This window comes from Larimichthys crocea, chromosome XVIII (genome assembly GCF_000972845.2).
Source record: "Larimichthys crocea isolate SSNF chromosome XVIII, L_crocea_2.0, whole genome shotgun sequence".
Lineage (NCBI taxonomy): Eukaryota > Metazoa > Chordata > Actinopteri > Sciaenidae > Larimichthys > Larimichthys crocea.
In genome coordinates this window covers 1,691,744-1,704,053 of record NC_040028.1, presented here as the reverse complement: position 1 = coordinate 1,704,053, position 12,310 = coordinate 1,691,744, and the positions used below count along the sequence as shown (strand labels likewise).

The window sequence follows — 12,310 nt, the reverse complement described above, 5'->3', positions numbered from 1 at the left end:
TTGAATTATTTGGATGTTTTGAAGTGGACTGCTCACGGTACCGGCACTCATCACCGGCTCACGGTACCGGCACTCATCACCGGCACTCATCACCGGCACTCATCACCGGCACTCATCACCGGCACTCATCAGTGCTAGTAACTTGTCATCAGTACTAATTAAACACACCGTACAATGTGTGTTGACGTGCTGTGACAGCGTGCTGACGTCATGCCCAGCACAGACAGGAAGAAGCAGAAGCAGGGGAGGGACACGGCGGTCAGTGTGACTTCATTCATTCAGCACAACCTGTCTGTCTGATCCAACCTGTCTGTCTGATCCAACCTGTCTGTGTCTGATCCAACCTGTCTGTCTGATCCAACCTGTCTGTGTCTGATCCAACCTGTCTGATCCAACCTGTCTGTCTGATACAGCCTGTCTGTGTCTGATCCAACCTGTCTGTGTCTGATCCAACCTGTCTGTGTCTGATCCAACCTGTCTGTGTCTGATCCAACCTGTCTGTGTCTGATCCAACCTGTCTGTGTCTGATCCAACCTGTCTGTGTCTGATCCAACCTGTCTGTGTCTGATCCAACCTGTCTGTGTCTGATCCAACCTGTCTGTGTCTGATACAGCCTGTCTGTGTCTGATCCAACCTGTCTGTGTCTGATCCAACCTGTCTGTGTCTGATCCAACCTGTCTGTGTCTGATCCAACCTGTCTGTGTCTGATCCAACCTGTCTGTGTCTGATACAACCTGTCTGTGTCTGATACAGCCTGTCTGATCCAACCTGTCTGTGTCTGATCCAACCTGTCTGTGTCTGATCCAACCTGTCTGTGTCTGATCCAGCCTGTCTGTGTCTGATCCAACCTGTCTGTCTGATCCAACCTGTCTGTGTCTGATCCAACCTGTCTGTGTCTGATCCAACCTGTCTGTGTCTGATCCAACCTGTCTGTGTCTGATCCAACCTGTCTGTGTCTGATACAGCCTGTCTGTGTCTGATCCAACCTGTCTGTGTCTGATCCAACCTGTCTGTGTCTGATCCAACCTGTCTGTGTCTGATCCAACCTGTCTGTGTCTGATCCAACCTGTCTGTGTCTGATCCAACCTGTCTGTGTCTGATCCAACCTGTCTGTGTCTGATCCAACCTGTCTGTGTCTGATCCAACCTGTCTGTGTCTGATCCAACCTGTCTGTGTCTGATCCAACCTGTCTGTGTCTGATCCAACCTGTCTGTGTCTGATCCAACCTGTCTGTGTCTGATACAGCCTGTCTGTGTCTGATCCAACCTGTCTGTGTCTGATCCAACCTGTCTGTGTCTGATACAACCTGTCTGTGTCTGATCCAACCTGTCTGTCTGATCCAACCTGTCTGTGTCTGATCCAACCTGTCTGTGTCTGATCCAACCTGTCTGTCTGATCCAACCTGTCTGTGTCTGATCCAACCTGTCTGTGTCTGATCCAACCTGTCTGTGTCTGATCCAACCTGTCTGTGTCTGATCCAACCTGTCTGTGTCTGATCCAACCTGTCTGTGTCTGATCCAACCTGTCTGTGTCTGATCCAACCTGTCTGTGTCTGATCCAACCTGTCTGTGTCTGATCCAACCTGTCTGTGTCTGATCCAACCTGTCTGTGTCTGATACAGCCTGTCTGTCTGATCCAACCTGTCTGTGTCTGATCCAACCTGTCTGTGTCTGATCCAACCTGTCTGTGTCTGATCCAACCTGTCTGTGTCTGATCCAACCTGTCTGTGTCTGATCCAACCTGTCTGTGTCTGATCCAACCTGTCTGTGTCTGATACAGCCTGTCTGTGTCTGATCCAACCTGTCTGTGTCTGATCCAACCTGTCTGTGTCTGATCCAACCTGTCTGTCTGATCCAACCTGTCTGTGTCTGATCCAACCTGTCTGTGTCTGATCCGACCTGTCTGTGTCTGATTCGACCTGTCTGTGTCTGATTCGACCTGTCTGTGTCTGATACAGCCTGTCTGTGTCTAATACAACCTGCAGTGTAATCAAGTACTTGTATATTACATTACATGCCACTGTATACTGTTCCTCTACTACAGTTCAGAAGAAGTGTTGTTGTTACTCCTCTACAGGTTAAACTACTTTTACAAATGAAGCATTATTGGATTATTACTACATACATTGCTACTTACTTATTATACATCAGCACCCCAATAAATGAATTCATTTTTCTGCATTCACTACTTTTGACACCTCTGTAGATTTTTAGTGGGTTATTTTTTACAGTGGGTTTTGTTTTTCCTGAGGTACAGGAGTATTTCTTCCACCACTTGTAAGTCCAACTGGTGACAGTCTTAGGCGTTTATAGTGTATTTCTTTCTTTCTCGATGCAGGTCCAGGGAACCAACGACAGCAGTGTGGTGAGCAAGGTGTCTGCTGCAGCGCAGGGCTACTTCCAAGATGTCTTCCTCCAGCACTTTGTGTGCAAAGTGGCCCGGAGAGCTCCACTTATCAACAGGTCAGCACGGACCTGAACCTTGTCCTACTCACTCTGATCACTTTACTTAGCACAACGCCCACTACATATATTATTACTGTCATTATTACTACCATATCTGTTACTGTAATCATCTTTATCATTCATTGTAATTAATTGTCATTTTGTCAGTCATTGTAATTGTACAATATGTCTCTGTTGATTTGTCCTGTACACGTGACATCCATTGCACGTCTGTCCGTCCTGGGAGAGGGATCCCTCCTCTGTGGCTCTTCCTGAGGTTTCTTCCACCTTTTTCCCTGTTAAAGGTTTTTTGTGGGCAAGTTTTTCCTCACTTGAACCGAGGGTCTAAGGACAGAGGGTGTCACTCCCTGTACAGATTGTAAAGCCCTCTGAGGCAAATGTACTTTGTGACTTTGGGCTATACAAATAAAATTGATTTGATTTGATTTGATAATACACCTGCAGGAGTTAGCCTTGGACCACCACACACATTATAGTATGTAACTGTATAGAATAGAATGATATATATAGAATAGTATAGAATGTTATATGAGGGAAGTGTACAGGAGTCATAGTATTGCAATAATAATGCAGCTTCATAAACATCTTTTACACATTGCTATGTAATATCAGTAATCCAATCAATTTTATTTATAATAAATAAATTATAATTATATTATGTTATGTATTATATTATGTGACAGTACCATATTTCTTTGAGGGTATTGAAGGTAGACCTGGGATTAGGACTGGAGCTACAGCTATAAATATTTTCATTACGAATTCATCTACAGAATCATGACTTGATTTCTTGATGAATCATCCAGTCTATAGTGAAAGGTCTGCCACAGTTTCTCACAGCTCAATATCATCTCTGCATACAGCAGCGTATAGAACACTGCACATGATAATATCAGCAATAATGTGTTGTACATGTTTTAGGGGCTACTATGTGCGCTGGAGAGCTGTGGATCACTGCGTGAGGAGATTCCTGCACATTACTGAAAACTGTCCCAAGAGACAGGCAAGTAAACAGTATATTGTCCGACAATATTAAAGTTTGCGAATTTTTATGCTACCATTTGTCTTTTCTCTCACACTCTCTGTCATTATCATTCCCCTTTTTTCTGATAGATTTTGTCACTGGGCGCAGGGTTCGACTCTCTGTATTTCCGCCTCCATGCACATGAAGCACTTGACAGGACTGTTGTGTTCGAGGTAGATTTTCCTGATGTTGCCCGGCGCAAAGCTGCCCTGATCAACTCTAATATCACACTGAGGGGGATGATAGACTCCAGTTTACCTTCTCTTACAGGTTAAACTTAATTCACACACAACACACTTTTCTTTTTAGAAGTCTCGAAAAAAATGTCATGAGTTAGGTTTGATTTCATCAGGGTATGCCTGCCTGTGTGTCTTCAGGACCTCTGTATGTGTCTAGCAGTCAGTACCATCTGCTAGGGGTGGATGTTAGAGAGGAGTCTCAGGTGGAAGAGGCTCTGGGTGCGGCTGGGCTGGACTGGGCTGCCCCTACTCTAATCCTCTCTGAAGTGGTGCTTACCTACATGGAAACACAGTGGTAAGGAGACCAAATCACCCTCTTTGTGCATGCATAATGTATAATATTACTTAATAATAATTAATATTACTAATATCTAAATACCGAAATAGTCACATAATTATGATCTCATTTAGAATTATACAGCTCTAATGTCAGTGTTTGTTTATAGTGGTTATATGTTGTGTGTCTTCAGGTCTGATGCTGTCATTAGTTGGGCGGCAAAGCTCTTGCCACAGTCGCTCTTTGTTATATATGAGCAGATACATCCATATGATCCCTTTGGTCGGATAATGCAAGATCATTTTCTGAAACTAAATTCGACTCTGCACGCCCTCCGACAATACCCAGACACTGCTGCACAGAGACACAGGTTCCTGGACAAGGCCAGTATGCAGACTTTAATCAACACAGGCTTTTATCTGTTATTTCCACAATGATCAGGTCCACTCAGAGCTGTCTTATTGTGTTGTTGTGTTCAGGGCTGGGAGCAGTGTGTGTGTCTGGATATGAATGTCTTCTACCTCGGGCTGGTCCCCGAGGAGGAGAGATGCAGAGTGGAAAACCTGGAGCCTTTTGATGAATATGAGGTGAGCTGTTAAAATGCGTTTGCATTGTCCGTATCTCTATCGTATAAAATCACCCCTCCTGTAAAAATATTGAACATAGTTACTCTATATCTATCCACTCTCAGGAGTGGCACCAGAAATGTTCCCACTACTTCATCCTTACTGCATCTCGAGGCTCTTTGATGGCACAGGCTTTACTCACACATGCTCCAGGTAGATATCACTTTATTTCCCTCTCAAAGAAAACCGCCGCCTCGAAAACCAGCTGACAAATCTTTATGTATGTGTTTCCTGTCTGTGGTTATAACATCAGTTTTTGTATGTTGTTGTTTTTTTGCCTCAGTGTCTCCAGTGCCTTCCATCTGCCCATCGTGGAGTCACACAGCCCTGAATGTGCAGACAGTACCAGTTTGTATGGAGGGGCTGGGGATGGCTACCTCCTTGGTGAGACCAGGGCATGTCCTGCTAACAGGAGGCTGTAGCAGAGGAGGCAGGGGGGAAATGACTAGGATCCTCCTGAGGGGCCAGGAAGGCTGGAAATCTGTCAGTGTGGAACCATCAGTCGATTTGGGTAAGAGTCAGTAGTATTGCTTTTGCTCTTACATTACACTTACAGAGAAAATGCAGACTGCTTAATTCATAAAAAGTTGGTTTCAGGTTAAATCAGGAATGTTACATCAGTATAGGACTCACTGCATCCTGACTGAAAGGTGTGGTTCTCCTCCTGTCTGTCCAAGAGAAGTTTTTCTGCGTTGCTTGGTCCCTACATGTCTGAAACTTCTGCTCTTTCCTGTGGTGTGCCTCAGGGGTCAGTCTTGGGTCCTTTAATATTTGTTTGTTTCCTGAGATCCTAAAGAAGATTCTTTTGTCGATCAGGACTCATGCATTCTTAGATGAATGGTGGGTTTTGTGTTGAGCACTGACTGTAACACTGAGGTGAACTTCTTGTTTTCTTGTTATAACAATGCTTGTGGTTGTTAAGAGACAATATACTGATGGGCATGGGTCCTTTGTAGGGTTGACTGAGAACTCAAATAATCTTTGTCTGACTCACACCCCAGCTGCTAATTAAACAACTACTGCAGTCAACATAACTGTTTCGTATCCTATAATAATATCCAGCCTGTTAAGTGGGATTACTGACTTAAAAGGAAAATAATAATATTTAGTTTGATGTTGATGATTTTCAGATTTATTTGTTGGCAGAATAATCTGTTTGTTTCTGTGCCAAACTTTAATTATCATTTATATCATTATACATCATTATTATCATTATTATTATGTCTTTCAAAATCCACTATCGACTAGGTTTTACACAGTTGACTGGACTGGTTCTGCTTCAGATAGCATAGCTCCCCAGTTTGCTCATGTTTCTTCAATTGTACCGTCTATTCTTAGAAATCTTGGTCTTATATTTGGTCAATCTTCCAAACTCAGGTCTGTACAGACGATCATTCAGATGATCATCCCAGCTAGATTACTATAATTCCCTTTTCACCTGCCTCTCTGTGGAACATCTACAAAGTGACAATAGCGAGGCTGTTGACCAGGTCCAGCAGGACGACTCACATCACATCCCTCTTATGTGCTTTACATCTCGTGTTTTCACATTTAGAGCCCTGCAGTGTCAGGCAGCAGTGTACATCGCTGACCTGATCACTCAGGTCACTTACTGTAGTTTGTCAGAACAGGGCTTACTGTTTGTCCCTCATGCTCAACTCAATACTACAGGTGATGGTGGCTCTGACACTGTGGAACACTCTCCCTGTAGACTTACATTCTGCAGTCTCTGACACAGATGAAGACTTGTCTCTTGTCTCATGCAGTCTAATTATTGTAACTCTCTGTTTGTTCTGTGTCTGCTGGTTTTCTTCCAGTGTGAACAGTTGGTTGTGTTGCTTTCTTCCAGGCGTTAGGCTCTACCACACTGTTACCTCTCTTCCTAGAGGAGGTGTTGTTGTATACGGTGGACGCTCCTCTCCCCTCAACCCAATCAGAAGCCTTTTCAGAGTGACCCTGGAGCCCGGTAGTTCAGAGGGAGGACAAGACACACTGAAACTCTGTGTGGAGGAGATGGTCTGTACGGGTGATCCACCGCCGGCAAGGTGGAGGCACACTGCTGCTGTGGTCAGTCACAGTGGTGAGATAAACCTGGAATGTGATTTCTTTCATTCTTTGTGTCAGTCTGTCTCTCACTTGTTCATTTTGCATTAAAGCCATCTCCTTTCCTCTCCTGTAGGCAAAGACTTTCTGTTTGTGTTTGGTGGAAAGAATGAAACTGAGGCGGCTCTAGGTGACGGCTACTTCCTGTGTCAAGACCAGCAGCACTGGACTGAGGTTTGTTTAGTCCCTATCTGTGTGTTGCACACATACCGCTACCATTTAAATAATCTTCTCATGCAAGTACTTGTAGGAACAGGTTGGTAGCATCTTTGATTTAAGGCATTTACCAGTTTTCTCCACTTTGAATGTCCACTCAGGTACAAACTAAATTCACGAGTGGTGCAGACACATCAAGTCTAATACAGTCCACCTCTCTCCACAGGGACCAAACACATCTGAAATCGCAACTCAAAATGCTCAAATGAGACACAGGAATGAACTAAACTGTCACTAAAACAAGATGAAATGAATATTTTCACCATATTATCATGAGCATTTCATAGAGAGGTTTTTTATAATTTTTATTGGCTTATTTCAACACAGCAACTAGAACAATTTTCTCATTCATTTGTGCAGGTCTCTGTCCACTGTGATCCTCTGTTATAACACATCACCTGTTGTAGGCTAAATATTATCCCATCTAATCTCTCCATGGCTGTCATGTCCCTCCTTTGACACCCTTTCATATGTTTATCAGATATCATTTATAAAGACTTTTATAAAGAAGAGTTCATGTCAAACTGTGTCTGTGGCTGTCATAGTACAGCTGCTCTGATCACATGACATGTTGTTGGCAGCTGTAATATTAATATTCTCTGTGTGAAAGTCTTTGGTAACATATTTGTGTTATGATCTCTTTAGTCTGGTGTTTCTACATATTAAAGTAAAACAAAATCACAACATTAAAACATACAACACAGAACTAATGTCTTCATTTCTAAACCTTGTTCGTTTTTTTTGCATTTTCAGTTAAACATCTTCTGTTGCTCTTTGAGAATAAATCAATTTTTCCTGCATGAGTATTTCCTGCATTATATAACTACTGTCTGTGTCTGCGTGGCTCCATGTGTGTGTATTTACAGATGTCAGTAGAGGGCGCAGCTCCAGAGGCCCGCCATTCGCACTCAGCCTGTTCATATCAAGGAGGTCTGGTGCTGTTTGGAGGAGTGGACAGAAGGGGAGTGCCGCTGGGGGACACAGCAGTATTACGGCCAAATGAGAGAGGCTTCTCCTGGGAGAGAATCAAGGTGCAGCCGCCGCCTGTTCCCAGGTCTGTTCTTTTCACATCATTCAGTGAAGCAAAACAAAACTCTAGGACCATGACCGCAAGTTTCCACCCACTAAAAGGCAACAAGACCTGAACTGGTTTGTTTGTTTTAGGTACTCCCATTCTGCTCATGTGATTGGGGAAAAGCTGGTTGTGGTTGGAGGAGTTTGGCTGCATTCTGATGGTGTACCAGGCGCTCTCATTATCAACCTGAGCACACACAGCAGTGTGGAGTTCAGTCTGGACACGGTAATTTGAAGTCACATTCTGTACCTCTCTCTTTAGGACAGTGTGGACAGTTCATTTCACTCATCATCATGTAGATAGATCTTTTACTGAATAATACATCACTGTGTGTTCTATTCTTCCACCTCTAGACCTTGGTGCCCTGGCCTCTGATGCTCCACTCATTCTGCTCTGAGCTTACCGACCCAGAGGAACCAGAGCTTCTTCTGATAGGAGGTGGAGGAAACTGTTTCTCGTTTGGGACTCACTTCAACCTTCAGCCTGTCGCTGTGGACCTCAGACCTGTGCTGGGATGAAGTAATCTAAAGTGTTTCTATGAAACCGGTGATACAATCCAAACTCTAACCACTAGATGACATACAGGATGAAGTGTTTAAATCGGGGTTATGTGGGACAATCTGAATAGAGAGTTATTGATCCCTGACCTGTGGATGTCTACTGTATGTATGAGACAGCACACAAGGGTTCAAAAGAACTTTTGTATGGAAATCCAGTCTGCTTACTGGACAGGTTTTTATTTGTGAGAACTCAGTTCAAAATCACAAAGTAGCCAATGAAAATTAAAGTCCAGTATCCACATGGTAGTAGTTTTCTTTAAACATTTGGGTGGAGTTGAAATCCCTCAGTGAAGCGCCTGAAGGACTGGACCGTAGCACAGACGGCACCCCAGTCATCAGGCTTGCGGTATTCTCCCTTCTCCAGGAAGTACTGGCGTCCATGGTAGTTGGGGTGTTCGTAGAAAACCCACCAGCCCTCAAAGACCTTACAGGAGTTGACCTCCCTCCAGTGGAACTTCTCCATAAGAGAGGGACAGTCCTCTGTGACTTCGACAACCTGACCCCCAAAGTCTGACTTCTCATACAGCTGCATCTTGTACTGGGTCCCACTGGCCTGGAAGGTGACGGGAGGAAGCGAGATTGGTGGGAGTAGATGATGGGGGGTGCAGAACAGAGAGTGGGATGAGATTTGTAGCACCGCACATAGAATGAAGCTCTTGCAGTAAAATGAGCACTGTGGTGAACATTCTCAGTGTATCTGGCATGATCTGCCACATCAATTAGATAACTGACTTTAATCAAACACCACCCTCAGTGTTGGCACTCTGTCTGCTTACTGTTTCATGCCTTTATAAACTGTACTAACTAGATTGATTTTTTGTATGAGTGGCGTCCCTGAATCTGCCTGCAGGCTGTGGGTCAGTTGGACCCGAGCCTGATCACACAAATGGACTGACCCAGGTTTTGGTCTACATTGATAAAGCCCTGCAGTCAGTGGTAACATTAACGCCATAACATGACCTCTGTGATGTGTCCATCAGTTGCTGCTGTAGCTTTTATCACTTCAGCTAACTTCTCTCAAGTTCATAACTAACATGGTCAGGCCCCTCTGCTTCACAGCTGAGGACAAATCCTACAAGGTTATGGTTACAAAGATGTACCGGTTAGTCTCTGCACCCAGTGTGTCCTGGTCTAGACTGTGGAACAGATCTCAGCATCAGCAGCAGAGCAGATCACAGGCGATAGCTGACTTACGAAGTGGATCATCTTGCAGGAGCAGAGGCGGTCGTTGAGGGCCATCCACCGCTGGTACTCAGGGTACTCCCCCCTGGTCAGGACGTACTGAAAGCCTGTGTAGTTGGGCCTCTCGTACACCACCCACGCCCCACTCTCCACACGGATGGAGTTGCAGCGGCTCAGGTAGGCATGGAAATCTGAGCAGTTGCTGTCGCACTCATAGCGACGGCCCTGGAAGTTCTTGTCCTCGTAGAAGGTGATCTGTGGGATGACAAATGGGAGGCTTAGCTCTCATCCAGAGTTTATCGTCTGTGTTAGATTCTCTGAGAAAGGTCACATGTTTCCTGAGCAGAGTCACTGTCCATTCCACTGTTTTATCACACAAACTTTACAAAAGGCTTCCCTGATATTACAAAGCTTTGAAAATCATTGCTTTGAAACTTGCCTCGCCTGCAAACCAAATTAAAACATGTTTAAACCCCAATAATCCTCCTTGTCCTCTACCTAAACCCACACATTCATACCTAATACCTGCATTTCACAATGTCATCTGAACTTACCCTGCCCATCTTGGATATAATGTGTGGAATAGCCTTGGTGATGTTAAGTGATGGTTCCCCCGAGGTCTCGATGTTGTACTGGTCGCCCTCTGCTCCCTTTTATACCCCCGCTTAACCAGGTTCATAAACGACAACAGTGGAGGCAATAGGGGAACAATCGCTTTGTCATGAAAATGAGATCCAAAAATTGAGTCAGTGATTTTAGTGCTATTCTGGTTTTCCAGAAAAGCGAGGAAGGATTATGGCATAATGGCCGGGCATGGTAAACTGCCCACAGCCCTACACCCACTCTGATGTTACACATGCCAGCTCCGCCAGTTTGTTCCCCACCTGGTGAGGCCGTGCCAACTCATGACTTATTTCTGAGTAAAAGTATTCATATTCTCAAAGTCAAAGAAGCAGTAACACACTGTAAAAGTACAGAAACAATATCAGCAAAATACACACACACACATATATATACTTGGAACTGAAATATTGTTATACACAGTCAGCAATACAACGAAATGTGTTGGACGTGAGGAACCAGTCAGTTCAGTATATAAGCACTAATTGTGCAACAGCAATACACATGCAGGATAAAAATAAACTGAAGAAGTCAAATATAGGTAAAAGAATAATATAAAACACAATATAAAATATACTAAAATGTAATATGAAAAATATGAAGACGTGTTCTATACATTGTACAAGTGTGACAGAATGTGTCAAGTATATACAAGTGTGTAAAGAGATATGAACATAGTACAGCAGATGTGAAAAAAAACTCTTATTCTTTCAAAAATATAAATAATTGTTTATTTTTATCAATTTATAAAATGCAAAGTGAGCAAGCAAAAGAAAAATCTCAATCAGATCAATATTTAGTGTTACTACCCTTTGCCTTCAAACCAGTATCAATTTTTCTATGGCAAGACTGAGCACAGCAACAAGACACAAGGTAGTTCTACTGCATCAGCAAGGTCTCTCCCAGACAAAGACTTCAGAGCAGACTGGCATTTCAAAATGTTCAAGGTGTTTGAAGAAGCACAAAGAAACAGTTACTGATGCAGTGGTCGTCCAGAGAAACTTAGTGCAGCATATAAAAAACACATCAAGCTCATTTCCCTTTGAAATCTGAAGATGTCAGCAGCTCAGAACTGGCAGAAACCAGTGACCAGTAGGACCCAGGTACGCCCATCCACTGTCTGTTGAAGTCTCTCCAGAAGTGGTCTTCATGGAAGAGTTGTAACCAAAAAGCCATAACTCTGACATGGAAACAAGGCTAAGGGACTGATGAGTCCAAATTTAAATATAGTTTGTTCAATGAAGGGCTGGAGACAATAATGTAGGGTCTGCAGGCGACAGTGAAGCATGGTGGAGGTTCCATGCAAGTTTGGGGCTGGAGTTTCTGCAAATGGAGTTTGAGATTTGGTCAGGATTAATGTTGTCCTCAATGCTGACTGAGAAATACAGGCAGATATTATCCATCATGCAACACCATCAGGGAGGCATATGACTGGCCCTAAATTTATTCTGCAGGACAACCATCCCAAACATACAGCTAATGTCACTAAGAACTATCTTCAGCATAATGAACAAGAAGTCCTGGAAGTGATGATATGGCCTCCACAGAGCCCTGATCACAACATATTTTTAGAACACATTGTGTGTGTGTGTATATATATATATATATATATATACACACACACACACACACACACACAACACACACACACACACACACACACACACACACACACACAACATATATATACATATATATAGATAGATAGATAGATAGATAGATAGATAGATAGATAGATAGATAGATAGATAGATAGATAGATAGATAGATAGATAAGATAGATTTGTTTGTGATGTTTTTACTTAATGTTTGTTATGCACTAATAACACAAAGTCAGTTTCTTGGTATATGAAAACCTACTTGGCACTAAACCTGATTTTGATTCATGGAGTCTGTCTGGATGACATGAAGCGACAGAAGGA

The 12,310-nt window shown here is 43.4% G+C and overlaps 2 protein-coding genes across 2 annotated transcripts; one reads left to right on the top strand and one right to left on the bottom strand.

Moving 5' to 3' along the window:
* The first annotated feature begins 20 nt into the window (after positions 1–20).
* Positions 21–8,826, top strand: lcmt2 (leucine carboxyl methyltransferase 2). The gene is made up of 14 exons (XM_010754523.3): positions 21–258; positions 2,338–2,462; positions 3,387–3,468; positions 3,579–3,759; positions 3,867–4,023; positions 4,199–4,388; positions 4,485–4,592; positions 4,697–4,784; positions 4,915–5,142; positions 6,481–6,711; positions 6,811–6,908; positions 7,817–8,004; positions 8,115–8,250; positions 8,379–8,826. The coding sequence occupies exons 1-14, from the start codon at positions 211–213 to the stop codon at positions 8,541–8,543; spliced, it is 2,025 nt and encodes a 674-aa protein (XP_010752825.1). The 5' UTR covers positions 21–210; the 3' UTR covers positions 8,544–8,826.
* crygs2 (crystallin, gamma S2) lies at positions 8,724–10,892 on the bottom strand. Its single transcript, XM_010754524.3, has 3 exons — positions 10,322–10,892; positions 9,780–10,022; positions 8,724–9,138 (listed from the first exon to the last, which is right to left on the bottom strand). The coding sequence occupies exons 1-3, from the start codon at positions 10,328–10,330 to the stop codon at positions 8,842–8,844; spliced, it is 549 nt and encodes a 182-aa protein (XP_010752826.1). The 5' UTR covers positions 10,331–10,892; the 3' UTR covers positions 8,724–8,841.
* Between the last annotated feature and the right edge of the window lie 1,418 nt (positions 10,893–12,310).